Raw genomic sequence first — 27,736 nt, 5'->3', positions numbered from 1 at the left:
AGAGCAGCAGATACGTGGGAACCCCACCGCCTGGAGGTTCCCCTCCAAGTCACTCACCACCCTGAATTGGAAATATATTGCTGCTCCTTCACTGTCGCTGGGGCAAAATCCGGGAACTCCCTACCAGCACAGTGGGTGTACCTACACAAGGACAGCTTAAAGAAGGCAACTCATCACCACCTTCTGAAGAGTAACTAGGGATGGACAATAAATGCTGGCCTAACCAGCGATGCCCACATTTGGTAAATGAATTTTTAAAAAAAGGTTGAGCATGTTAGATTTCTTTATTTCGCTACCCGTGTCATTAGGTCAAAACTGACCTAATGAACCTTTCACAAAAATATAGCCTTTATATAGCCTTTCACAACACTAATTCACTCGTACACTAATGAATTGATTTTGAAGTGTAGTCACTTGGGGAATGTGACATCTAACTTCCACACAACAAAATCCCACCAATGATAGTGTGGGTAGCACTGTTGCTTCACAGCGGCAGGGTCCCAGGTTCGATTCCTGGCCTGGGTCGTTGTCTGTGTGGAGTCTGCACGTTCTCCGTGTCTGCGTGGGTTTCCTCGGGTGCTCCGGTTTCTTCCCACAAATCCCCGAAAGACGTTAGGTAATTTGGACATTCTGAATTTGCCCGAAACGGGCACTAGGGGCTTTTCACAGTAACTTCATTGCCGTGTTTGTAAGCCTATTTGTGGCAATAAAGATTATTATATGACATGAGCAGATTTTTCTGCCCATTTTGGTCAAGACAGCAGAGGGACCTCCGAGATCTCTTCGCCCCACCCAGAGGGTAGACAGAACTTCTGTTTTCACGACCCCTCCAATGGTTCAATATTCCCTCAGTGCAGAACTGGATTACCAGTTCAGTTTTGTGTACAGATTTGGAATGAGCCACAACCTTCTGAATTAGAGGGGAGAGCAGTACCACTGAGCCAAGGCTGACGAATGGGCTTTCCTTAAAAGGCGACCAGAAAACCAGCTGGCTTACCTTATCTGGCTGGAGTAACACTGGACAATTTATACTTTTTAATGCTTATCTTCTGCCAGGGTGAAAAATATGTGCATGGGTAGAAGGAAAAAATGTAACAATCTAAAGGTTTTAACATTGGTAGTAGTGGAATGTTAAAGTTATGAAGGTTTTTCAATCAAATTAAAAGTATCTGCAATTCAGCAACCATGATATGTAGTAGTAGAAAGTTGGTTATATAACTAGTCTACTTAAGGAAGAAAACATCCATCCTGTATTGTGTCTGCAAACTCCTTTGCATGTGTTTTATTGACCAGTACTATACATATTCCAGTAATCTTAAAAACTGCAGCAGCATGTATGTTACACCCTTGGCTATTATTGGTATTAAGAGTTATTTGTAATCTTGGGCATTAGTAATCAGACAGGCACTTTTTAACTGGTTTACATTGATAAATTGGTCAATAGAATTATTACGATTGTCACAATCGGGCAACAATAATCTGCATCTATGACCAACATTAGATATGCTGGATCTATTAGCTACAATTAATGATTCAGCAGGTTGGGTCCATACACTACAGGATACAGCTTATTGATGTGGCACGATCTGGTTCAACACTGAGCAGGCATTAATTTTTGTATTCCAAGGATGATGTTTTAAATTTGAAGCAATGCATCACTGAGCTCTTGTCAGTACCATTGTTAATTAGCATATTTAAATCAGAGCATTATATAATTGAGAAGTACAGTTTAAACGCAGACTGGATCCTAGGGCTACATTGGTATGCAAAGATGCATTGTGTGTGTCTTAAGTTGAGGTGTTAAAAGTTGTTCCCATCATAAGGTCATTCATTCATTTTTGTCATCGTAATAACGTTGCTTCATAGCTCTGTATTTCCTAAGATAATACAATGCCTCCAGTTCCTTTATCACAAACTGTCCCCGAGCTATTAATGCTTTGATTTGCTCAGGATCTGTAACATCTTTATTTTTAATGAAAGCCTTTTTAAGACGATCTTTGAAGTAGTCTTCTCCTTTTGGATATTCCTTGCCAAGATACAGCAACTTTAAGACAAAAATATTCATCTTTAGTCAAGGGAAATGCATTTACAGAAATTATACTCTTTCCCTCCAGTTAACCAGTAAGCTTTTTTTTCCAGCTTCTTGCTGCAGTTTAAAAACTCGAAGCACTAAAACCAGCCAATTTTCTTCCAAGATTTGGGAGTGATCTGCTTGCATTTATGAGGTGATCAAGGGACTAAACTTTGTTCCAGTTTACAGTTGTCCCAGGTAATTTGGTGAGGGGCAGGGTCACGATCTCAGGTTGTAGCAAGCTACATTAAGTTCAATGTCAGAAGATAGTTATTTTCCTAGAAAATATTAGCTTTCAGGAACAGGTTGACTGCTTATGAAGTGGATGATGATTCACTGAAGTCCTCCTTGTACATAAAGGAAAGCATTCCATAATATTCAGCGTCAGTGATCTCCTAGACTAGTTTGTTTGCTAAGGGGTATCTGAGATTAATTCCCCAATCTCTCCTTCCACTGAGGTCTTAGATGTTTTTCATTTCTTCCAAGAGATCACATTGTTTTGGTTGGGGCGATGAGTATGCATTGCAACACACCAGGTCTCAATTGTGCAGACATCCTCACTGAATCGGAGCACTTTTTCGTCTGGCTTTGTTGGAATGTTTGTGACCCCCCCTCTCAGATTGAATGTTTGTGACCCCCCCTCTCAGATTGATCACATTGCATGCCGTCTTCGCATTCAGTTAGATCTGTGGGCAAGGCTTTAAATCCCATATACACTCCACCACCCCCCCTGCCCCTGGGGCAGGTGGGGTGGGGGGGCAAAGGGGTGGAGTGTATATGGGACTTAAATAACGGCGAACAACTAGGTGAACTCCAAAACTTGTTTATTCTTATTTGGCGCAAGGGAACCGTGGCCGAACCATGGATTACAAGGGAAATTAGAGACCATATTAGATTCAAAGAAGAGGCACACAAATTAGCAAAAAACAAAAAATAGACCTGAGGATTGGGAACAGTTTGAAATTTGGCAAAGATGGACCAAGGGGTTGATTAAAGGGAAAATACAATGTGAAAATAAGATAGCGGGGAACATAAATGAAATGTAAATCGCTTATTGTCACAAGTCGGCTTCAAATGAAATTGCGGTGAAAAGCCCCTAGTCGCCACATTCCAGGCACCTGTTCGGGGAGGCTGGTACGGGAATTGAACCGTGCTGCTGGCCTGCCTGGGTCTGCTTTAAAAGCCAGCGATTTAGCCCAGTGCTAAACCAGCCCCTGCATAAAAACTGATTTACAACTGCAGGCCCCCGACAGCCAGAAATGGGGGAATTCATAACGGGACAGAGAAATGGTTGAGGAACTAAATTCGTACTTTGCTTCTGTCCTCACAAAGGAAGACATGAATAATGTACTAGAAGTTCTGAGAAACGGGTTTTAGTGAGGAACTGAAGGAAATTAGTATAAGCAGAGAAATAGTTTTGGGGAAATTAATGAGATTGAAGGTGGATAAATCTCCAGGGCCTGAATTTTTATTCCAGAGAACTTAAGGAAGTAGCCCTAGAAATAGATCGATTGGCAGTCATTTTCCAAAATTCTTTGGACTCTGGAATGGTTCTTACAGATTGGAGGGTAGCTAATATAACCCTGCTATTCAAAAAGGGTGGTAGAGAGAAAGCAGTGATAGACCAGTGAGCCTAATATCAGAGGTAGGGAAGTTGCTAGAGTCCACCATCAAGGATTTCCTAGCACAGCATTTTATTTTAATTTAGAGTACCCAATTATTTTTTTCTAATTAAGGGGCAATTTAGCATGGCCAATCCACCTACCCTGCACATCTTTGGAGTTGTGGGGGGCGAAACCCTCACAAACACGGGGAGAATGTGCACACTCCACATGGACAGCGACCCAGAGCCGGGATTGAACCCAGGACCACTGCACCAGTGTGCTGCCCTGTGGCTAATCCACTTAACTTGTGCATCTTTGGGTTGTGGGAGTGAAACCTATGCAGAGACGGGGAGATTGTGCAAATTCCACACAGTGACCCAGGGCCGGGATCGAACCTGGGCCTCATCGCTAACCACTGTGCCACCGTGCCGCCCGTCAGCATGGATTTATGAAAAGAGAAATCATGCTTGATAAATTACTGGAATTCTTTGAAGATATAACTAGTAGAGTTGACCAGGGAGAACCAGTGGATATGGTTTTAGACTTTCAGAAGGCCTTCGCCAAGGACTCACATTAATATGTAAAGTTAAAGCACATGGGATTATGGGTAGTGTCTTGGGATGGATAGAAAGCTGGTTCGAAGACAGGAAGCTAAAAGTTGGAATAAATGGGTCTTTTTCTGATTGGCAGACAGTGACTAGTGGGATACCGCAGGGATCTGTGGTAGAACCCCAACTGTTCACATTATATATTAATGATTTGGACGAGTATCCCCAAATTTGCAGGTGATACAAAGTTGGGTGGGAGGGTAAACTGTGAGGAGAATGCAGAGATTCTTCAGCAGGATTCGGCAGGCTAGTGCCTGGACATATACATGGCAGATGGAGTATAATGTGGATAAATGTGAGGCTATTCACTTCGGTAGCAAAAATAGCAAGACATTATTATTTGAATGGGTGTAAACTGAGACGTGGATACGCTGAGACCTTGATGTTCTTGTGCATCAGTTGCTGAAAGCGCACAGTTAAGGCAGGCAGTAGAAAAGGCAAATGGTATATCGGCCTTCATAGCAAGGATTTGAGAATAGGGATGTTTTACTGCAATTGTCCAGGGCATTAGTGAGGCCACACCTGGAGTATTGTGCGCAGTTTTGGTGTCCTTATTGGAGGAAGGATGTTCTTGCTATGGAAGAAGGTTTACCAGACTGATTCCGAAGATGGTGGAACTGTCATATGAGGAGAGACTAAATTGGTTAGGATTAAATTCATTGGAGTTTAGAAGAGTGAGAGAGGATCTCATAGAAACATATAAAAATTCTAACAGGATTAGACAGGATAGATTCAGAAAGAATGTTTCCAATGGTGGGTGAGTCCAGAACTAGGGGTCATAGTTTGAGGATAAGTGGTAAACCTTTTAGGACTGAGATGAGGACAAATTTCTTCACCCAGAGTGGTGAATTTGTGGAATTCACTATCACAAAAAAAATAGCTGAGATCAAAATGTTGTATAACTTCAAGAAGGGATTAGATATGGCTGTTGGGGCTAAAGGGATATGGGGGGGGGGGGATCAGGGTATTGAATTTGATCAGCCATGATCATGATGAATGGCGGAGCAGGCTCAAAGGGCCTCCTCCTGCATCTATTTTCTATGTATCACCTCTTTTGTCCTTGCCATTTAGTGGTGAAGGCTGTGGATGCCATCAAAGAAGCAATAAGTTAAAAACAAAGTACTGGAAAAATGTAGCAGGTCTGGCAGCATCAGTGAAGTGAGAAAATGAATATTGATTTGAACTACTCTTCAGAACATGATAACGAATTGCTGCAGTGCATCCCTGTACCCAGTGTGCCAGTGGGCATATATTCAAATAGACAGTTTTGCCCTGGATGATAGTGGGTTTTGTTACAGCTGCACCCATTCAGGCAAATGGAAAACAATCACGCAGACATTGGGCTGGATTCTTCTGCCCTGCCCGCCACAGGCAAGACACAGACCATGTAAAGATCCATTGACTTTGGGCGGGAATTTCCGGTTGCCGAGCAGTCACGGCCAGAAAATACGCCATTGACTTGTGCTTTGGGGAGTCGAAAGGTAAACACACCACAGAAGATCTGGTCTCTTGACTGCTCTAATAGTCAGAACATGTGTGTGGCAGATCCAGTTAGGTTTCTAGTCAATGGCAACACCCCAGGATAATGCCAATGATAATGCCACTTAATGTCAAGGGAAAGTGGTTAGACATTCTTTTGTTGGAGACTACCATTTCTGGCAAATATTCCCTATAATCAGTCGGGGCCAGGGTTTTCGCCATGTCTCACAGGAAATAGACTACTTCATTATCTGCGGAATTACAAATGGAATGGAATATGCAAGCAAAGCCCCACTTCTGATGTGATGGTGGATGGAAGGCTATTGATAGGTGGATCTAGGACACTATTCTTTCCATAATGTTTAGGCAATGGTAACTCAATTGACCTAAAACAAAAGGAGACAAGCAATACAAGGTGACGATTACTATGGCTTTGTGAACCCACAGTTCATATTAATGCCTTGAAAGAATTATAATGCCACAATAAAATCATCAACATTAGTAACAAAATAAAGGTTTTATTCTTAAAATCACTATTGACCGAGGTCTTCTGACCATTACTGTAACAACCCAATGGGATCTGAGCTCCTATAGAGCACGGATTGTAGCACAGCAATAACTTATTTTTTTAAGATTGTAACTATTACAAACTGATCTCAGCAGCCTAATTCAGAATAGTTACAGCACAGGAGGTAATTTCGCTTTTGTGTTCAGGCTGGCTCACTGCAAGAGCAACTCAGCTTGTACCACTTTTCTGGCTTTTCCCCATAACCTCAATTCTTTTTTCAGATAATTATCCAATTCTCTTGAAAGCCATGTTAGAATTTTCCTCCATCATACTCACAGGCAGCGCATTCCAGATCCTACCCACTCGCTGTGTGAATCGGTCTCCACCAAACTCTTGGACAGGACATTCCATATCCTAACCATTCACTGTGAATCTGTCTCCACCACGTACATTCCGGATTCTAACCACTCGCTGGGTGAATCTGCATCCACAACACTCTCAGACAGTACATTCCAGATCCTACAGTACATTCTAGATCCTAACTGCTCGCTGCGCGAATCTGTCTCTACCACACTAAGACGGTACATTCCAGATCCTAACCACTCTGGCTGTTTAAATCTGTCGCCACCACACTCTCAGACTGTACATTCCACATCTAACCACTTGCTGTGTGAATCTGCCTCCATCATACTCAGACGGACATTCTAGATCAACCATGCAGTGGCTAGAAACATTTTCATGTTGCTTTTGGTTCTTTTGCTTTTCAGTGTAAATCAATGTGTGAGAAATGAACATTGTGTTGTTTTTACATGTATATACTCTGGTTCACAATTAAGATGTCAACAATGAAGGATGATGGGAAAATTAACATGTCAAGTTCTGAGTAAGCTATAGTGAGCGAATTATTATAACGATGTACCAGGATGACCTTCGGGGAAGAACGGGATGTACAATAACAGAACTTGCTAAGCAAGGGGGAGATAGTAGGTGCAAGCAGGGGGCCTCATTCTTATCTTTAACTGCCGGTCCAAGGATGTACCAGGAGCGGATAGAAATCACTATGCAAGGGGGAGACCAAATAAGGGATCACTAATAAGGGAACTGCCCTGTCTATAGTGTGTGTGAGATGTGTTTCTCACGGATTGTTTCCCACGGATTGTACCTTCATGGATTGTATATAACAAAGTGATGCTGTGTGAATTCTTTGTGTCTGCTATTGCTTACTGGAGGCACCCGCTCTTGCAAGATCGATAATAAATACTTCTTCAGAATTTGACTAAGTGTAAATTATTAACAGGTGAGCAGTATTTCTCACAATTGGGGGCTCGTGGCCAGGATAGTTTTCACTGATCAAGGGGGGCGACTCAAGAGGAACCGAGAAGACGCGTCCCATTATTTAAACGGTCTCGTACTTCATCTTGAGTGGTTACCCACGGTCAACTGAACACGTTCCTAGGGTAGTCATTCTGAAGAAGTAACGGATTATAGTGGCAGGCACGCCGTGAGTGAAAGTCAGGCAACTCTGTGCACGGAGCTAGGTAAGAAAAACGACTTTTAAGTATTACCTTGTTGACTTGGGTTTGTATCTAAACATCCGCAAGGGCGGGTTGATGATATAAGGACTCTGGAGTTTATATCTAGACATCCGTATAAGTGTATGGGCGGATTGATGATATAAGTGCTTTCAGGATTGTGATTGTTGTGACAGGGTCATAACTAGACACTTTACTTAGAAATAAGTGAAAGTTGAGTACATTACAATGGGAAGTAAAAACTCGAAACAAGGAGACGGCGTTGATAAGAGAATCCCTAAGAATATCCCACCAGAAAGTCCAGTGGGTCGGATGTTAGTGAATTGGGATTTTGAGAGCCACGTACAAAAAAATAAGGACAGGAAAACAATGATAAAATTTTGTTGCTTCACATGGATAAAAGAAGCAATCCGTAAACCCTCAGTCTTTTGGCCGAAATACGGTTCGGACGAAGATTGGGTGTGCCAAATTTTGAATATATATGTCAATGATAAAAAAACCCTGTTCCGATAAAGAAGTAAGCTATGCGAGTTGTTGGCTTCCTAGCAGGAACGCCACCCGAATATATCCATTAATCCCACAGGGCGAAGACGTTCGCACAGCCCCTCTTAAACAATGGGACGTCCTAGATAATTTGCCACCCCCTTATAAGAATAAGTCAAACGACAAGAACTCACCAAATGACCAACAAATGAATAAAGGCAAATCAGAGAAAGTCCCTGAAGAAGGAGAGAGTCAAATGATATTAAGATCCACGAAAGGACAGGGAAAGGAACCAGAAATAACAAAAATGAACCTCCTTCGGGAAGTCCCTATTGGAGAGGGAGAAGTAGGATTTGTAAATTCTCCTTTAAATTCAGGAGAAGTCAGAGCATTAAAAAAAAAGATATCTATGTACGTTAATGGAAGACCCCTTAGGAGAGGCGGAACAATTCAATCAGTTCTTAGGTCCTAATATATACACATGGACCGAATTAATGTCCATTATGAGTATCCTATTTACGGGGGAAGAAAGGGGTATGATTAGAAGAGCAGGCATGCGACTGTGGGAGAATAAACACCCGACAGGGGGAAGAGACAGAGAGAGAAAGAGAGACAGAGAGATACAGAGAGAGAGAGAGACAGGCAGAGAGAGAGAGATACAGAGACAGAGAGAGAGAACAGAGAGAGACAGAGAGAGAAAGAGACAGAGAGAGACAGGCAGAGAGAGAGAGATACAGAGACAGAGAGAGAGAGAACAGAGAGAATGAGAGAGAGACAGAGAGATACAGAGAACAGAGAGAGAGACAGAGAGAGAGAGAGATACAGAGAGAGAGAGACTGAGAGAGATACAGAGAGAGAGAGACAGGCAGAGAGAGAGAGAGACAGAGAGATACAGAGAGAGAACAGAGAGACGGAGAGAAAGAGACAGAGAGAGGGATACAGAGAAGAGAGAGAAAGAGACAGAGAGAAAGAGACAGAGAGAGAGAAGGATACAGAGAACAGAGAAAGAGACAGAGAGAGACTGAGAGAGAAAGAGACAGAGAGAGAGATACAGAGAACAGAGAGAGAGATACAGAGAGAGAGATACAGAGAGAGAGACAGAGAGATACAGAGAGAGAAAGAGACAGAAAGAGACAGAGAGAGAAAGAGACAGAGAGAGAGATACAGAGAACAGAGAGAGAGAGATACAGAGAACAGAGAGAGAGATACAGAGAACAGAGAGAGAGATACAGAGACAGAGAGAGAAAGAGACAGAGAGAGACAGAGAGAGAGATACAGAGACAGAGAGATACAGAGCGAGAACAGAGAGACAGGGAGAGAAAGAGAGAGAGACAGAGAGAGAGGGATACAGAGAACAGAGAGAGAGAGAGAGATACAGAGAACAGAGAGAGAGATACAGAGAACAGAGAGAGAGAGACGAGAGAGATACAGAGAGAGAGAGAGAGACAGGCAGAGAGAGAGATACAGAGAGAGAGACAGAGAGAGAGAGAGATACAGACAGAGTGAGACAGAGAGAGAGATACAGAGAACAGAGAGAGAGAGAGAGAGAGAGAGAGAAAAAGAGAAGGCTGCAACATGCCTGAAGTCACTGTTTCAAAACAGAGAGAGAGAGACCGTTTGTTACAGAGAAGGCTGCAAATACTGAACTATCAGGCAAGTTCCCAATATAGCATACAATCCTGCCAACCGCAGGGGCCCAACAACCAGGCATTTCAAAATAATTATTATAATTAATAAATTAATCAAATTTGATACTACTGATTCAGTATTAATAAATTATACAATATAATACAGTCAAACAGTTGTTTGATCAGTAACATTTCAATAATAGTATGGGAATGAAAGTACAAAATTCTGCAATTTGACATCTTCTGGATTATACACAGAAGCTTGTTGAAAGGGTTGGTTTTCTTGCAGAGACAAAAAGAGGCGTATAGCTTGGAATGATGCCATTCGCATCTCCAAACTTAAAAAAAAAATATATATATATATATATATATATTTGTCACTCAAAAGGACTGGGAGTAAAAGTTGGATTGCTGCCAAGTTCCCGTTATCAGGTGTCCTTGAACGATCTGTTCTTTTTAATCAAAGTTGTTTTGGTTTTTTTAAGACCAGCTTCCACATCGTTTGAAGTTTTAATTTCCAGGCTAATTCTAAACATTTATTTTAAAATATCAAACACAATAACTTATTAAACATATAGGTTTTCTGTAGATGAATTTGTCGATTCTATTAAAGAAGGCACTACTAGAAGTTTGGAGATAAATTGGGACTGCCACACTCCTTGGCGCCCCCCCTCATCGGGACGGGTGGAAAGGATGAATCAAACTCTTAAAAATCATTTGTCAAAAATAATACTAGAAACTAGGCTCCCCTGGACAAAATGCTTACCGATAGCCCTTCTAAGAATCCGAACGGCTCCAAGAAAAGATTTGGGGTTGTCCCCATACGAAATGTTGTTCGGATTGCCATACCTTGGAACAATGGGGGAATTGCCCATTGCAGAATGTAAAGATATCTATGTAAAGAAATATATAATGGCACTGTTCCTGATTATCATTCCTCAGGAGACAAGGACCGCTAGCGCAGACACCTCCCCTTGAATTCGCAGTCCACAAATTTAAACCAGGAGATTGGGTACTGGTGAAATCGTGGAAAGAAACCAAGCTTCAACCCACTTGGGACGGACCGTTCCTGGTTTTGTTAACCACAGAAACTGCCATACGAACCGCGGAAAAAGGTTGGACTCATTACAGCAGAACGAAGGGTCCCGTTAAATCACCACCTGAACAGGAACAATGGCATGTGAAGGCCACTGAGGAACCATTAAAGATAAGATTGAAAAGACACTAAATCCTGAACTGTTCAATAATATGACGGAACTACAGCTAAAATGGACTATGCAATGTATAATAATATTAATGATGTGGGAGTTCGGAATCGGTCATATGTTTACATTGACAATCCCAGAATGTCGGTACCCTCAGGTAATACGGACTGATCTATGCACCCTCATAGACTGCGAGTCAGCAGGGAATGGAAAGGAGTTTAGGGTAGATTCTCTTCATTATTACCGAGGGGGAAAGATTACGGAAAGGGAGGGCTGGCTGAAAAGGTTCTGCCAATTGCCCAGAGGGGCATCACCGGTCGTATCCATTCACCAGATTAATGGAAATTCCCCCTCAACGTGCAAGGCTGGAACTTGTCACCCCGTATACATCACCGTAAAACACACGGCCTGGATTGAGACAGGCAATAGGGTTTGTTCACTTAAACATGAGATATTCGGGGTAAACATGAGAAATGGCGAGACTGAATGCTGCTTCCGTATCTCATTAGACCAGGGAGCAACTCCCACTAATGGAACTAGGGACGACAAGGCGGAGAAAGGACAGGGAGTCAAAATAATTGAAGTAAAAGATTTAGAGCAAACCTTTGAGATAGAGACCGGCTATGACGAACAGAATGCGTGGATTGAGTGGGTGAGGTGTTCGGCCCAGACGCTGAAGAAAGACAATTGTTATGCTTGCGCATCAGGTAGACCGCAGGCCCATATGGAGCCCTTTCCACTGGGGTGGACAGAAAATAGAGGGAGCATGGAATGTATGATGGCCTTGTACCAAGATGAGACAGCCTGGGGCAACAAGACCTGCACTGCCCTATCTCTGATGTTTCCTCCTGTTAATAAGAAACTATCAGCAAACCCTCCCTCCTTCTTGGTTACCGTGACACATCACAAATCATGTATAAGTCGTTCTGATACGGGGCTAAGTAAAGATATGGGAGAACTCAAGACTTGTATTGAGACTAAGAACGTGACCACCCAGGGCAATTACTCATCACTAAAAATACCACGTGCGGATATATGGTGGTATTGCGGATGAAAGATTCTAAGACCCACTCTACCCCCCCCAATGGAAAGGGACAATCGCATTAGTTCAGCTCACCATTCCGTTCAGTATAGCCTATGAAAGACAAGAGGAAAGTGGGAGTGTAAAAGGGGAACGATCTAAACGGGGCATACCCACCTCATTTGATGACAGTATTTATCTGGACCCCGTTGGCATTCCCAGAGGAGTACCAGATGAGTTCAAAGCCCAAAATCAGATTGCAGCTGGGATCGAGTCCCTCTTCTGGTGGGTTACGATAAATAAGAATGTGGATTGGATAAACTATATATACTATAATCAACAGAGGTTCATCAATTATACCAGGGACGCCGTGAAGGGCATAGCAGAACAACTGGACGCAACCAGTAGAATGGCCTGGGAGAATAGATTGGCTCTGGATATGATTTTGCAGAGAAAGGTGGTGTATGCGTTATGCTCAAAGGACAGTGTTGCACGTTTATCCCCAACAACACGGCACCCGACGGATCGATTACCCGTGCGCTACAAGGGTTAACCACTCTGGCTGTGGAAATGGCACACAATTCAGGGGCAGACACATCCATGACTGGGTGGCTTGAATCAATGTTTGGGAAATGGAAAGGGTTAATTGTATCCATCCTCACCTCCATCATCGTGGTGATAGGAGCATTGGCGGCAATAGGCTGTTGCATCATCCCGTGCGTAAGAGGCTTGGTGCAGAGGCTCATCGAAACAGCCTTGACCAAGCAGATGCCCCTGGGTCAGGATACAATTTACCTACTAGAAAGTGCGGAGACTGAAGGAGAGGACAGCCCCATAGAAAGGGAAGTTGAGAGGATGTTGGACAATTTTGGGGTAGGTTAGAAGAGGCTACGAAGTGTAAAAAGCAACAACAGTAAAAAGAAAAAAATGGGGATTTGTGAGAAATGAACATTCTGTGTTGTTTTTGTGTTGTTTTTACATGTATATACTCTGGTTCACAATTAAGATGTCAACAATGAAGCATGATGGGAAAATTAACATGTCAAGTTCTGAGTAAGCTCTAGTGAGCGAATTATTATAACGATGTACCAGGATGACCTTCGGGGAAGAGCAGGATGTACAATAACAGAACTTGCTAAGCAAGGGGGAGATAGCAGGTGCAAGCAGGGGGCCTCATTCTTATCTTTAACTGCCGGTCCAAGGATGTACCAGGAGCGGATAGAAATCACTATGCAAGGGGGAGACCAAATAAGGGATCACTAATAAGGGAACTGCCCTGTCTATAGTGTGTGGGATGTGTTTCCCACGGATTGTACTTTCATGGATTGTATATAACAAAGTGATGCTGTGTGAATTCTGTGTGTCTGCTATTGCTTACTGGAGGCACCCGCTCTTGCAAGATCGATTGAAATAAATACTTCTTCAGAATTTGACTAAGTGTAAATTATTAACAGGTGAGCAGTGTTTCTCACAAATGTCTTCGAGTTCTTGATCCCTCTGCCAATGGGAATAGTTTTTCCCTATCGTAGAAAAGGGTTGGGGAAAACAGTCAGGTCTAAAAACACTTACATAATTATCCCTAGTGTCCTGTAATAATGACTACATAACAACCGAGAAGGATGAGGTTCCCGAGGGTGGATGAGGATCTGGTGGAAGGGCTGGGAGCCCCAATTGAAATTGAGAAAATAATTGAGGGGCTGGAGGGCATGCAGTCGGGCAAGGCCCCGGGGCCGGATGGCTACCCGGTGGAATTCTATAAGAAGTTTTCAGAGATATTGAGCCCACCGCTGGTGAGGACATTTAACGAAGCAAGAGAGAAGGGCGTCATCCTCCCAACAATGTGGCAGGCCTGGATTTCATTGATCCTGAAACGGGACGTGCCCTCAAAAGGAGGGGTGATGGTATCGATGGATGCGGAGAAGGCTTTTGATCGGGTGGAATGGGATTACCTGTGGGAGGTGCTGGGAAGGTGATGCCTGAATTGACTGGGTGCAGTTGCTCTATTAGGCACCAGTGGTGAGTGTGCATATGAACCGGCTGTGGTCGGGGTATTTTAAACTACACCGAGCGACGAGGCAAGGGTGCCCCCTCTCCCCGCTACTGTTTGCTCTGGCCATAGTGCCATTGGCCATGGCATTAAGAATCTCTAGGAACTGGAAAGGGCTGGTTCGGGGGTGGTGGGGTGGTGCACCGGGTCTCGCTTTACGCAGATGGCCTGCTCTTGTATAATTCAGACCCGTTGGAGGGGATGGGGGAAGTTATGCGGATCCTCGGGGAATTTGGTAATTTTTCAGGGTATAAATTGAACATGGAGAAAAGTGAGATGTTCGCGATCCAAGCAAGAGGGCAGGAGAAGAGACTGGGAGAGCTGCCGTGTAGAATGGTAGGAAGGAGCTTTCGATATCTGGGAATCCAGGTGGCCCGGGAATGGGAGGCACTGCACAAGTTGAACCTATCTCGGCTCATAGAACAAATGAAAAAGGACTTTAAGAGATGGGACATGCTCCCGCTATCACTGGAGGGGAGGGTACAGACTGTGAAAATGACGGTCCTCCCCAGATTTCTGTTTGTCTTTCAGTGCCTCCCCACCTTCATCCCTAAGGCCTTTTTCAAGCGGGTGAATAAGGTTATTTTGGGCTTTGTGTGGGTGGGTAAAACCCCGCGAGTGAAGAAAGTGTTGCTGGAGCGCAGTCGGGGGGAGGGTGGGTTGGCGCTGCCGAACTTTTGCAATTACTACTGGGGGGGCTAATATAGCCATGATTAGAAAGTGGATAGTGTGGGAGGGGTCGGTGTAGAAGCGGATGGAGTTGGCATGTAAAGACACAAATTTGGGAGCACTGATAATGGTACCTCTCCCGTTCTCGCCGGCCCGATACTCCACAAGTCCAGTGGTGGTGGCGGCTCTGGGAATCTAGGGGCAGAGGAGGAGATATAAGAGAGTGGAGGGAGCATCGGTTTGGACCCTGATTTATAATAATCAGCGGTTTGTACCGGGTAGGCTGGATGGTGGGTTCCAGAGGTGGTAAAGGGCAGGAATTAGAAGGATGGGGGATCTATTTATAGACAGGAGCTTCCCCAGCTTGAAAGCCTTGGAGGATAAATTTGAATTGCCAGCAGGGAATTGGTTTAGGTATCTGCAGGTGCCAGACTTCCTGAGAAGGCAGGTTCCGGCTTACCCACTGCTGCCGCCACAGGGGATACAGGAGAGTAGTCTCCAGTGCCTGGGTGGGAGAGGGGAAGGTATCAGATATTTACTGGGAACTTTTGGAATCGGGAGGAAACTCCGGTGGAGGAGCTCAAGGGCAAGTGGGAAGCTGATCTAGGAGGAGAGATAGAGGCGGGTCATTGGGTGGATTCCCCAAGCAGGATTAACACATCCAATCCTCTATCCATGCCAGGATCTTATCCTTAACACCACTGGCTTTTAACTTATTGAACAATCTTCTATGTGGCACCTTGTCAAAGGCCTTCTGGAAATCTAAATAAATCACGTCCACTGGTTCGCCTTTGTATAACTTCCTTGTTACCTCCTTGGTAACGACCGTGGATATCTAAGGAGGTGAGGGAGAGTATCAAATCGAAGGAAAAAACATACAAAGTGGCAAAAATTAGTGCGAGACTGGAGGACTGGGAAGTCTTTAGGGGACACCAGAAAGCTACTAAAAAAGCTATAAAGAAGAGCAAGGTAGACTATGAAAGTAAACTGGCTCAGAACATAAAAACAGATAGTAAAAGCTTCTACAAATATACAAGACAAAAAAGAGTGGCTAAGGTAAATATTGGTCCTTTGGAAGATGAGAAGGGAGATTTAATAATAGGAGACGGGGAAATGGCTGAGGAGCTGAACAGGTTTTTTTGGGTCAGTCTTCACAGTGGAGGACACAAATAACATGCCAGTGACTGATGGAAATAAGGATATGATAGGTGAGGACCTTGAGATGATTGTAATCACTAAGGAGACAGTATTGGGCAAGCTAATGGGGCTAAAGGTAGACAAGTCTCCTGGCCCTGATGGGATGCATCCCAGAGTGTTAAAAGAGATGGCTAGGGAAATTGTAAACGCACTAGTGATAATTTATCAAAATTCACTAGACTCTGGGGTGGTCCCAGAGAATTGGAAAGTAGCAAACGTGACACCACTGTTTTAAAAAAGGTCGGCAGAAAACAGGTAATTATAGGCCGGTAAGCTTAACTTCGGTTGTAGGGAAAATGCTGGAATCTATCATTAAGGAGGAAATAGCGGGGCACCTGGAGGGAAATTGTTCTATTGGGCAGACGCAGCATGGGTTCACAAAGGGTAGGTCGTGTCTGACTAATTTGGTAGAATTTTTTGAGGATGTTACCAGTGCAGTAGATAACGGGGAGCCAATGGATGTGGTATATCTGGATTTCCAGAAAGCTTTTGACAAGGTGCCACACAAAAGGTTGCTGCATAAACTAAAGATGCATGGCATTGAGGGTAAAGTGGTAGCATGGGTAGAGGATTGGTTAACTAACAGAAAGCAGATAGTGGGGATAAATGGGTGTTTCTCTGGTTGGCAACCTGTAACTAGTGGGGTCCCTCAAGGATCAGTGTTGGGCCCACAGTTGTTCACAATTTACATAGACGATTTGGAGTAGGGGACCAAGTGCAATGTGTCAAAGTTTGCAGACGACACTAAGATGAGTGGTAAAGCAAAAAGTGCAGAGGATACCGGAAGTCTGCAGAAGGATTTGGATAGGTTAGGTGAATGGGCTAGGGTCTGGCAGATGGAATTCAATGTTGCCAAGTGTGAGGCTATCCATTTTGGGAGGAATAACAGCAGAATGGATTATTATTTAAACGGTAAGATGTTAAAACATGCTGCTGTGCCGAGGGACCTGGGTGTGCTGGTGCACGAGTCGCAAAAAGTTGGTGTGCAGGTGCAACAGGTGATTAAGAAGGCTAATCGAGGGACTTCCGGGTGCGGCGATGACCAGCTAAGTCGCACGTTTCGGCAGCTCCCGGTGGAACGGACTTTTGGGCTCTTGATAGGAGCCCCAACGGCAATTTTAACGGCTGAAAACACCGTGCGGTAAACCAGAAGGGTGTTCCCCCTGGACACGGATGGAAAAAGGAGAGGAAAGTGGCCGGATTGCAGCGGATCCTTTGGAACAACGGCAAGGAAGGCAAGCAGAAACCAAGATGGCGTCGGAAGGTGGCAGTTTCATATGGGGCCCTGAACAACAAGAGTTTTTGAAACGCTGCGTGGAGGAGATAAAAAAGGAAATGAAGAAAGAGTTGTTGGCCCCGATATTACAGGCGATTGAAGGGCTGAAAGAGGAACAAAAGACCCAGGAGCAGGAGCTTCGGGTCGTGAAGGCGAAAGCAGCAGAGAATGAAAACGATATACAGGGCCTGGTGGTGAAGTCGGAGATACAGGAGGCACACCAGAAACGATCTGTGGAGAGGTTGGAGGCACTGGAAAACAACGCAAGGAGGAACAACTTGAGGATTCTTGGCCTTCCTGAAGGTGTGGAGGGGGCGGACGTCGGGGCATATGTGAGCACGATGCTGCACTCGTTAATGGGAGTGGAGGCCCCGACGGGTCCGTTGGAGGTGGAGGGAGCATACCGAGTTATGGTGCGAGGATCGAGAGCAGGAGAAGCTCCCAGAGCCATAGTGGTGAGATTTCTCCGTTTTAAGGATAGAGAAATGGTCCTTAGATGGGCGAAGAAAACTCGGTGTAGTAAATGGGAGAACGCGGTGATCCGCGTCTATCAAGATTGGAGTGCGGAGGTGGCGAGAAGGAGGGCGAGCTTTAATCGGGCCAAAGCGGTACTTCACAAAAAAAAGATAAAGTTTGGAATGCTGCAACCGGCAAGACTGTGGGTCACATATCAAGGGAGGCACCACTACTTTGAGACGGCGGATGAAGCGTGGACTTTTATTGTAGAAGAAAAATTGGAATGATTGGACTACGAAAATGAACGTTTGGACAAAGTGGTGGGACGAGTGGGGGGGGGGGGGGGGGGCGAAGAGGGATTGTATGATTAATCCTGCGGTATGGTAACTTTTCTTTCTCCCACAGGTGGTGATGGGGGGAGGTGGGGAGGGAGAGGAGATGGGGCGTTGGCCATGGGAGGCGGGGCCGAGGGAGAGGCGCGGGCTTGGTTCCCGCGCTATGATAATTATGGCGGGAATAGAGAAGCAGGAAGGAGGGGGCGCCGCACGGGGCGAGCCGTGAGCACGGGGGGAAGCCGAGGTCAGCCAGAGTTTGCTGACTTCTGGGAGCAACATGGGGGGAGTAATTACGCTAGCGGGGGGTCTAGCGGGGGGGGGGGGGGGGGGGGAGGGGAGGGGGGAATTACTGGGTTGCTGCTGCTGGGGAAAGGGGGGAGTGGGTACGGGAAAGGATGGGCGGGGGGGCACCGTCTGGGAGAAATACAGCTGCGTGGGAACTGGGCGAGAAGCTGGTAAAAGATGATGGCTAACCGGCAAGGGGGGGGGGTGGGAAGCCCCCCAACTCGGCTGATCACGTGGAACGTGAGGGGGCTTAACGGGCCGATAAAGAGGGCACGAGTACTCGCACACCTTAAGAAACTTAAAGCAGATGTGGTCATGTTACAGGAAACGCACCTGAAACTGATAGATCAGGTTAGGTTGCGCAAAGGATGGGTAGGGCAGGTGTTCCATTCGGGGCTGGATGCGAAAAACAGGGGGGTGGCTATATTAGTGGGGAAGCGGGTAATGTTCGAGGCAAAGACTATAGTGGCGGATAACGGGGGCAGATACGTGATGGTGAGTGGCAAATTACAGGGAGAGATGGTGGTGTTGGTAAACGTGTATGCCCCGAATTGGGACGATGCCAATTTTATGAGGCGAATGCTAGGACGCATCCCAGACCTAGAGACCGGAAAGCTGATAATGGGGGGAGACTTCAACACGGTGTTGGAACCAAGGCTGGATAGGTCGAAGTCCAGGACTGGTAGGAGGCCGGCAGCAGCCAAGGTGCTTAAGGATTTTATGGAGCAGATGGGAGGGGTGGACCCGTGGAGATTCAGTAGACCTAGGAGTAAGGAGTTCTCGTTTTTCTCCTATGTCCATAAAGTCTATTCACGCATAGACTTTTTTGTGTTGGGTAGGGCATTGATCCCGAGGGTGAGGGGAACGGAATATATGGCTATAGCCATTTCGGATCATGCCCCACACTGGGTAGACTTGGAGATAGGGGAGGAAACAAGAGGGCGCCCACCCTGGAGAATGGACATGGGACTAATGGCAGATGAGGGGGTGTGCCTAAGGGTGAGGGGGTGCATTGAAAAGTACTTGGAACTCAATGACAATGGGGAGGTTCAGGTGGGAGTGGTCTGGGAGGCGTTGAAGGCGGTGGTTAGGGGGGAGCTGATATCAATAAGGACACATAAAGGGAAGCAGGAGAGTAAGGAACGGGAGCGGTTGCTGCAAGAACTTTTGAGGGTGGACAGACAGTATGCGGAAGCACCGGAGGAGGGACTGTATAGGGAAAGGCAAAGGCTGCATGTGGAATTTGACTTGCTGACCACAGGCACTGCAGAGGCACAATGGAAGAAGGCGCAGGGTGTACAGTATGAATATGGAGAGAAGGCGAGCAGATTGCTGGCACACCAATTGAGGAAAAGGGGAGCAGCGAGGGAAATAGGGGGGGGTGAGAGACGAAGATGGAGAGACGGAGCGGGGAGCGGAGAGAGTGAATGAAGTGTTCAAGACATTTTATAAAAAATTGTATGAAGCTCAACCCCCGGATGGGAAGGAGAGAATGATGGAGTTTTTGGATCGGCTGGAAATTCCCAAGGTGGAAGAGCAGGAAAGGATGGGATTGGGAGCACAGATCACGGTAGAAGAAGTGGTCAAAGGAATTAGGAACATGCAGACGGGAAAGGCCCCGGGACCGGACGGATTCCCAGTTGAATTTTACAGAAAATATTTGGACTTGCTCGCCCCGCTACTGACGAGGACCTTTAACGAGGCAAAGGAAAGGGGACAACTGCCCCCGACTATGTCAGAAGCAACGATATCGCTTCTTTTAAAGAAGGAAAAGGATCCGCTACAATGCGGGTCCTACAGACCAATCTCCCTCCTCAATGTAGATGCCAAGGTCCTGGCCAAGGTAATGGCAATGAGAATAGAGGAATGTGTCCCGGGGGTGGTTCATGAGGACCAAACTGGGTTTGTGAAGGGGAGACAGCTGAACACGAACATACGGAGGTTGTTAGGGGTAATGATGATGGCCCCACCAGAGGGTGAAACGGAGATAGTAGTGGCGATGGATGCCGAGAAAGCATTTGATAGAGTGGAGTGGGATTATCTGTGGGAGGTGTTGAGGAGATTTGGGTTCGGAGAGGGGTATGTTAGATGGGTGCAGCTGTTGTATAGGGCCCCAGTGGCGAGTGTGGTCACGAATGGACGGGGATCGGCATATTTTCAGCTCCATCGAGGGACATGGCAGGGATGTCCTCTGTCCCCATTACTGTTTGCACTGGCGATTGAGCCCCTGGCGATAGCGCTGAGAGGTTCCAAGAGATGGAGGGGAATACTTAGGGGAGGAGAAGAACACCGGGTATCTTTATATGCGGATGATCTGCTACTATATGTGGCGGATCTAGCGGAGGGGATGCCAGAAATAATGCGGATACTTGGGGAGTTTGGGGATTTTTCAGGGTATAAATTGAACATGGGGAAGAGTGAGTTGTTTGTGGTGCATCCAGGGGAGCAGAGTAGAGAAATAGAAGACCTACCGTTGAGGAAGGTAACAAGAGACTTTCGTTACCTGGGGATCCAGATAGCTAAGAATTGGGGCACATTGCACAGGCTAAATTTGACGCGGTTGGTGGAACAGATGGAGGAAGATTTCAAGAGATGGGATATGGTAGCATTGTCAATGGCAGGGAGGGTGCAGGCGGTTAAGACGGTGGTCCTCCCGAGATTCCTCTTTGTGTTTCAGTGTCTCCCGGTGGTGATCACGAAGGCTTTTTTCAAAAGGATAGAAAAGAGTATCATGGGTTTTGTTTGGGCCGGGAAGACTCCGAGAGTGAGGAAGGGATTCTTACAGCGTAGTAGGGATAGGGGGGGGCTGGCACTACTGAGCCTAAGTGAGTATTATTGGGCCGCTAATATTTCAATGGTGAGTAAGTGGATGGGAGAGGAGGAAGGAGCGGCGTGGAAGAGATTAGAGAGGGCGTCCTGTAGGGGGACCAGCCTGCAGGCTATGGTGACAGCCCCATTGCCGTTCTCACCAAGGAACTATACCACGAGTCCGGTGGTGGTAGCTACACTGAAGATTTGGGGACAGTGGAGACGACATAGGGGAAAGACCGGAGCACTGGGGGGGTCCCCGATAAGAAACAACCATAGGTTTGCCCCGGGGGGAATGGATGGGGGATATGGAATGTGGCAAAGAGCAGGTATAACGCAATTGAAAGATCTATTTGTGGATGGGAAGTTTGCGAGTCTGGGAGCGCTGACCGAGAAATATGGGTTGCCCCAAGGGAATGCATTCAGGTACATGCAATTGAGGGCTTTTGCGAGGCAACAGGTGAGGGAATTCCCGCAGCTCCCGACACAAGAGGTGCAGGACAGAGTCATCTCAAAGAAATGGGTGGGGGACGGTAAGGTGTCGGATATATATAGGGAAATGAGAGACGAAGGGGAGACTATGATGGACGAACTAAAAGGGAAATGGGAAGAAGAGCTAGGGGAGGAGATTGAGGAGGGGATGTGGGCAGATGCCCTAAACAGGGTAAACTCGTCGTCCTCGTGCGCCAGGCTAAGCCTGATTCAGTTTAAGGTATTACACAGGGCACATATGACTGGAACACGGCTCAGTAAATTTTTTGGGGTGGAGGATAGGTGTGCGAGGTGCTCGAGAAGCCCAGCGAATCATACCCATATGTTTTGGTCATGCCCGGCACTACAGGGGTTTTGGATGGGGGTGACAAAGGTGCTTTCGAAAGTAGTAGGAGTCCGGGTCGAACCAAGCTGGGGGTTGGCTATATTTGGGGTTGCACAAGAGCCGGGAGTGCAGGAGGCGAAAGAGGCCGATGTTTTGGCCTTTGCGTCCCTAGTAGCCCGGCGCAGAATATTGCTAATGTGGAAAGAAGCCAAGCCCCCGGGGGTGGAGACCTGGATAAATGATATGGCGGGGTTCATAAAGTTAGAGCGGATTAAGTTCGTCCTAAGGGGGTCGGCTCAAGGGTTTACTAGGCGGTGGCAACCGTTCGTCGAATATCTTGCGGAAAGATAGATGGGGGAGAACAAAGAAGGCAGCAGCAGCGGCCCAGGACTTTGGGGGGGGGGGGGGATGGGGGGGGGGGTGTGGCCTGAGACAAGGCAGTTGCCAATTAGGGCTAGTTTTTATTTTTTGTTATTTAATATTTATTTATTTGTTGTTGTTTTTGTTTAAATTAAAAAAGGTCATTATTATCTGTATTGTTACAATGTTGTGTAAAGGATGCACAATGTACTGTGTTGGTTGACCAAAAATTTTCAATAAAATATTATTTTTAAAAAAAAAGGCTAATCGAGTTTTGTCTTTCATTGCTAGAGGGATGGAGTTCAAGACTAGGGAGGTTATGCTGCAATTGTATAGGGTGTTGGTGAGGCCGCATCTGGAGTAGTGTGTTCAGTTTTGGTCTCCTTACCTGAGAAAGGACATATTGGCACTGGAGGGAGTGCAGAGGAGATTCACTAGGTTGATCCCAGAGTTGAGGGGATTAGATTATGACGAGAGGTTGAGTAGACTGGGACTGTACTCATTGGAGTTTAGAAGAATGCGGGGGGATCTTATTGAAATTTATAAAATTGTGAAGGGAATAGACAGGATAGATGCGGGCAGGTTGTTTCCACTGGTCGGGGAAAGCAGAACTAGGGGGCATAGCCTTAAAATAAGGGGAAGTAGATTTAGGACGGAGTGTAGGAGGAACTTCTTCACCCAAAGGGTTGTGAATCTCTGGAATTCCTTGCCCAGTGAAGCAGTTGAGGCTCCTTCTTTAAACGTTTTTAAGAAAAAGATAGATACCTTTCTAAAGAATCAAGGGATTCGGGGATCTGGTGTACGGGCCGGAGAGTGGAGCTAAGATCAGCCATGATCTCATTAAATGGCGGAGCAGGCTCGAGGGGCCAGATAGCCTACTCCTGTTCCTAGTTCTTATGTTGAAGAACTCTAACAGTTTTGTCAGACACGACCTCCCTTTGACAAAGTCGTGCTGACTCAGTCCTATTTTACCTTGCACTTCCAAGTACTTTGCGATCTCATCTTTAATAACAGACTCTAAAATCTTACCAATGACCGAAGTCAAGCTAACCAGCCTATAATTTCCAGTCTTCTGCCTCCCTCCCTTCTTAAACAATGGTATTACATTAGCCACTTTCCAATCCTCTGAGACCCTTACTGCCTCCAGTGATTCCTGAAAGATCACTAATCCCTCCACAATTTCCTCAGGTATCTCTTTTAGGATCCTGGGGTGTAGTCCATCCGGTCCAAGTGACTTATCCACCTTCAGAGGTGTAGTCAATTCTGTACCCTCCCCACCCTGATCATAGAATAGAATCATAGAGATTGAAGGGAGCCGAGGCTGCTTACAGTGTCCGATTACGGCTCTGGCTATTTGCAGTGTACCGTTCCAGTTCTAGCTAATGCTGGTTAATACATGAATGCATTTGACCTGAATTCTCACATGAATTAGTCCCATACTGAGCATTGGGTTTACCTGCTGAATCATTTACTGTAAATTCATAGCCAAACAATGTTACAGCTAATGACCAGAAACTTACATTTTTATACAGTTTTATTACTTCACTTCTTAAATGATTTGCCATGTTCAAACGACAGCTTTTCCATCCAGTCTTTCACTGTTACTGTAACAAAATGAAAAGGACTCAGATTTAGGTACATTAAATGGTAGCTCTGGCTCAGTGGTAGCATGCTCTCCTCAAAGTCAGAAAATCGTGGGTTTGAGCCTCATTTCAGGACTAGAGCACAGAATGTGGGCTGTCACTTCAGTGCGAATGGTGATGGAGTGTGACACTGTCAAAGGTGCTCTCTTTAGAAAGATGCTAAGCTCAGTCTGTTGCTCAAGTGGATAGCAAAGACTCCATGGGACAATTTCGACAACCAGGAAGTTCTCCTGGCTAACAGAAGGTCATTCATCTCCTTGCTGGTTTTGGCACCTTGCTGTGTGCAAATTGGCTGCTGTGGTTCCCAACAAAATAACGGTGACTCCAATTGAAAGCTGGTTCATTGGCTGTAAAAAGTACCATTAAATAAATGCAAGATCTTGCTTGTTTCGCTAGCACCCGTTCACAATAATTTGATTGTACCATTTATTTTTGAGCCAACCTATTTTATTCAGTTTTCTTTTCATCAGTGCAAAACCAAAATTTAGAGTGAAAGAAACAACAAACTTCAAATGGAAGGACACTTCATTTTTTCCAAAACGTGTCACGCACACCAGCTGTGGATTAGTTAGAACTTTCTTCAGCTAAACAATAGCAAAATCAAAGTCACCCTGTTTCATTCCGTCATAAAACTGTAAGCCATAGGAATAGAAGTAGGCCATTAAGCCCATCGAGTCAGCTCCATCATTCAATGGATCATTCCTGATCTCTGTGATAATCATCAACTCCACTTTCCTGCTTTATCCCCATAACCCTTGATTTCTTTACTGATTGAAATCTGTCGATCACAGCCTTGAACATTCTTAAAGACTGAGCCTCTACAGCTCCCTACGGTAAAGAATTCGGCAGATTCACTACCCTTGAGAGGAAATTCCTCAACTCGATCTTAAATGGGCGACCCCTTACTCGGAGATTATGCCCTCTGGTTCCAGAGGAAACATCTTCTCAGCATCTACCCTGTCAAGCTTCCTGAGAATCCTATATATCTCAATAAGGTCACCTCTCATTCTTCTAGTACAGGACCAACCTACTCAACCTCAGGTACTCTTCAAATGATGCTCCTTCCTCAGCAATTTGTAATGGATTCACCCCGGTGTGCAGCTTACACCCTGTTCGACCCCCAGCTTGACGAATGTGATGTAAAATAGTTACTTTAGAGATATTAGTTAATGTAATGTAGAAATAAGCCACTTTGATTCTGGCAAGTAGAGACAAAGGATTTTAGACCGCATGGAAAAAGCAGGAAGAGGTGTGTCTATTAGAGTGATGCTGCATTGACAGGGGCCGGAGAAAGGGATTGGAAGTGAGCCAATCAGAATAGATCAAACAAGTCAGGAGGGACATAGGATGACCTATGGGTGTCGAGTATGTGAAACTTGATGCCATTTGAATGTATGAGTACTGATCTCTTTGTCTGGGACCTACACTTAGTTCCCGGGGCTGCAGAAAGCAACATGTTATCTGTATCACTGTGGACTAGGTAGCTTGCAAGCTGAATAAAATAACTTCTTTTTACTTGCAAATCCATCTCAACTTTTATTGAGGCCAGACTGACAGAGAAAGAAATTTGGGATTCAACAAGCTGACCTACAAACGGAACATTAGAAAGAAATGCGTGAACAGAATAATATACAAAGTGACAGACTAAACAGCAAAAATTAGATCATAGAGTAATCTTTTTTTCACATTTGCTCTTTGTGAAGCTTTTTGCCCAAGATTTAAGTGAATGTCGTGAGAAAACAAACCATTTAAGCAGACCCTGGTGATCTTCCCCTATCTCCTTGTAACTTTTGGTACACCAGGCTGCAATGTCCCTTCCTATAGTTCACACGGTACATCACCCTTTCTTGGCCACCTTGCTTTAGCATGGCCAATCCATCTAGCCTCTACATCTTTGGACTGTGGGAAGAAACCAGACGATCCAGAGGAAACTCACTCAGACACGGGGAGAACGTGCAAACTCCACACAGTCACTCAAGGCCAGAATTGAACACTGGTGCTGTGAGGCAGCAGTGCTAATTGCTATGCCACCGTTGGTGATCATAAAGTGTATATAAAGGCAAGTCTTTATTTGCTGAAGACTCTCAGTTTTGTCTTTCCACCACTCCTCGACACAAGCATTGTGCAAAAAACATTTGACACCAAGTCACGAACTAAATACGACTCTACCCAGCTAAACAAAATCAACGCTATTTGGTTCAGGTCCGAACAGAAAGTTCACAACTCAATCTTAGTTCCCTTTCTTCACTGATGGTTCAGGCTAACCGTGTCCAATCCCATAGAGCTTCAACTCCCACAGAGCTTCTCATCAGCACCGCCAACTTCCATCTCTAAACTACCACTGACCATCGCTGACCCTCACGCCACTGAAACGTTCAACCATATTGTTGTCTACTCCTGGCTTGACTGCTCCGACAGTCTGCTGCAAACATCAATGCATGCAGAATTCTGTTCACTATGCACCATCCTACCTTAAAGACTCACCCATAAACTCACTAACTTCCCGGTTAGCTGTTCCCCTCCACCAAGGCTATTGATTTTTTATATGTTTGAAACTTTTAACTTTCAAAACGTCAAACTTTTCTGTGCCCTGCACCCCATCTCTCACACTTCTAGAAACACAGGCTCCTGTTCCAGAAAAATCACCATGTTAAATGCCAACCCTGGTTCCACAACCCCCCTCCCCCCCCCCCCCCCCCCCCCCCCCGTCCAGCTTTCCACAAAATCCACTCCACCCTTTCCACCATTATACCTTCATACAAACATAGGAGGAGGCCATTTAGCCCACTCCACCATTCAATACAATCATGGCTGATCATGCACTTCAATGCCTTTTTCCGTAAGCCCTTTACGTCACTGCTTGATTTCTAAACACGAATCTTTACTTTAAGCATATTTAATGACTGAGCCTCCACAGCCCACTGGGGGAGAAAAATTCCAAAGATTCATAACCCTGTAAAAAGAATTCTTCTCATCTCAGTCCTAAATTACTTCCCCCTTATTTTGAAAATTGTGTCCCTGATTCTAGACTCCTCAAACGTCTTGCCTGCATGGATACCATGACTATCCCTAAGTATTTTGTAGGTTTCAATGCGATCATCAATCATTGTTCAAAACTCTAGAGTGTACAGGCACAGTTTGTCCAATCCCACTTCATAAGACAGTTCTGTCCTACTGGGATTCAGTCTGGTGAACACTTCCTCGATGGCAATAATATTGGACTTGGGGTAAGAGCTCCAAACGGCACACAGTACTCCAAGTGCGGTCTGCCCAAGTTTCTATACAATTGAAGCAAGACCTCTCTACTCCTTTAGCGAAACCCTCCTCAAACACCACGACCCACATCCGAAACCATGACTGCCCTCACCTTGACCCCCAACACCGCCAAAGGCCTCAGCCCAACTTGCATGTACATCCCTTCCCCCCTCTTAATCTCCACATTCCCGAGCTGGGGTCTGACGCTCCTCAACAAGGCAGGCCGACAGCGGGCGAGCCTCAACAAGGCCACCTACCACAGCGGGCGAGCAAACCGAGCACCAGCTGCTCGGTCCATGTAAACAAGTGCCGCAAACCAATACAATCGGACCCGCCCCCTGTCGCGAACAGAGGCGCTTTGCGACAGTAGTTGGTTGTGCTTCTGGTGGCAGGGAGACCAGGGGGGGGGGGGGGGGGCCTGCGCCTGGCGGGCGGATGGGTGCGAGCGT

The 27,736-nt window shown here is 45.7% G+C and overlaps 1 protein-coding gene across 2 annotated transcripts; it reads right to left on the bottom strand.

The window, feature by feature from the left end:
• Positions 1 to 1,251: 1,251 nt before the first annotated feature.
• Positions 1,252 to 27,680, bottom strand: LOC140388136 (electron transfer flavoprotein regulatory factor 1-like). Of its 2 annotated transcripts, none has more exons than XM_072471841.1 (3): positions 27,545 to 27,680; positions 23,910 to 23,993; positions 1,252 to 2,044 (listed from the first exon to the last, which is right to left on the bottom strand). In XM_072471841.1, exons 2-3 carry the CDS (start codon positions 23,952 to 23,954, stop codon positions 1,829 to 1,831), a joined length of 261 nt encoding a protein of 86 aa, XP_072327942.1. In that variant the 5' UTR covers positions 23,955 to 23,993; positions 27,545 to 27,680; the 3' UTR covers positions 1,252 to 1,828. The 2 variants fall into 2 exon arrangements, with proteins under 2 accessions (XP_072327942.1, XP_072327943.1); XM_072471842.1 differs by having other exon boundaries at positions 27,400 to 27,556.
• Positions 27,681 to 27,736: the final 56 nt, after the last annotated feature.

This window comes from Scyliorhinus torazame, chromosome 13, assembly GCF_047496885.1.
Source record: "Scyliorhinus torazame isolate Kashiwa2021f chromosome 13, sScyTor2.1, whole genome shotgun sequence".
NCBI classification, from domain to species: domain Eukaryota; kingdom Metazoa; phylum Chordata; class Chondrichthyes; order Carcharhiniformes; family Scyliorhinidae; genus Scyliorhinus; species Scyliorhinus torazame.
The sequence above is the reverse complement of the archived record's forward strand: the minus strand, read 5'-3'. Positions and strand labels throughout refer to the sequence as shown.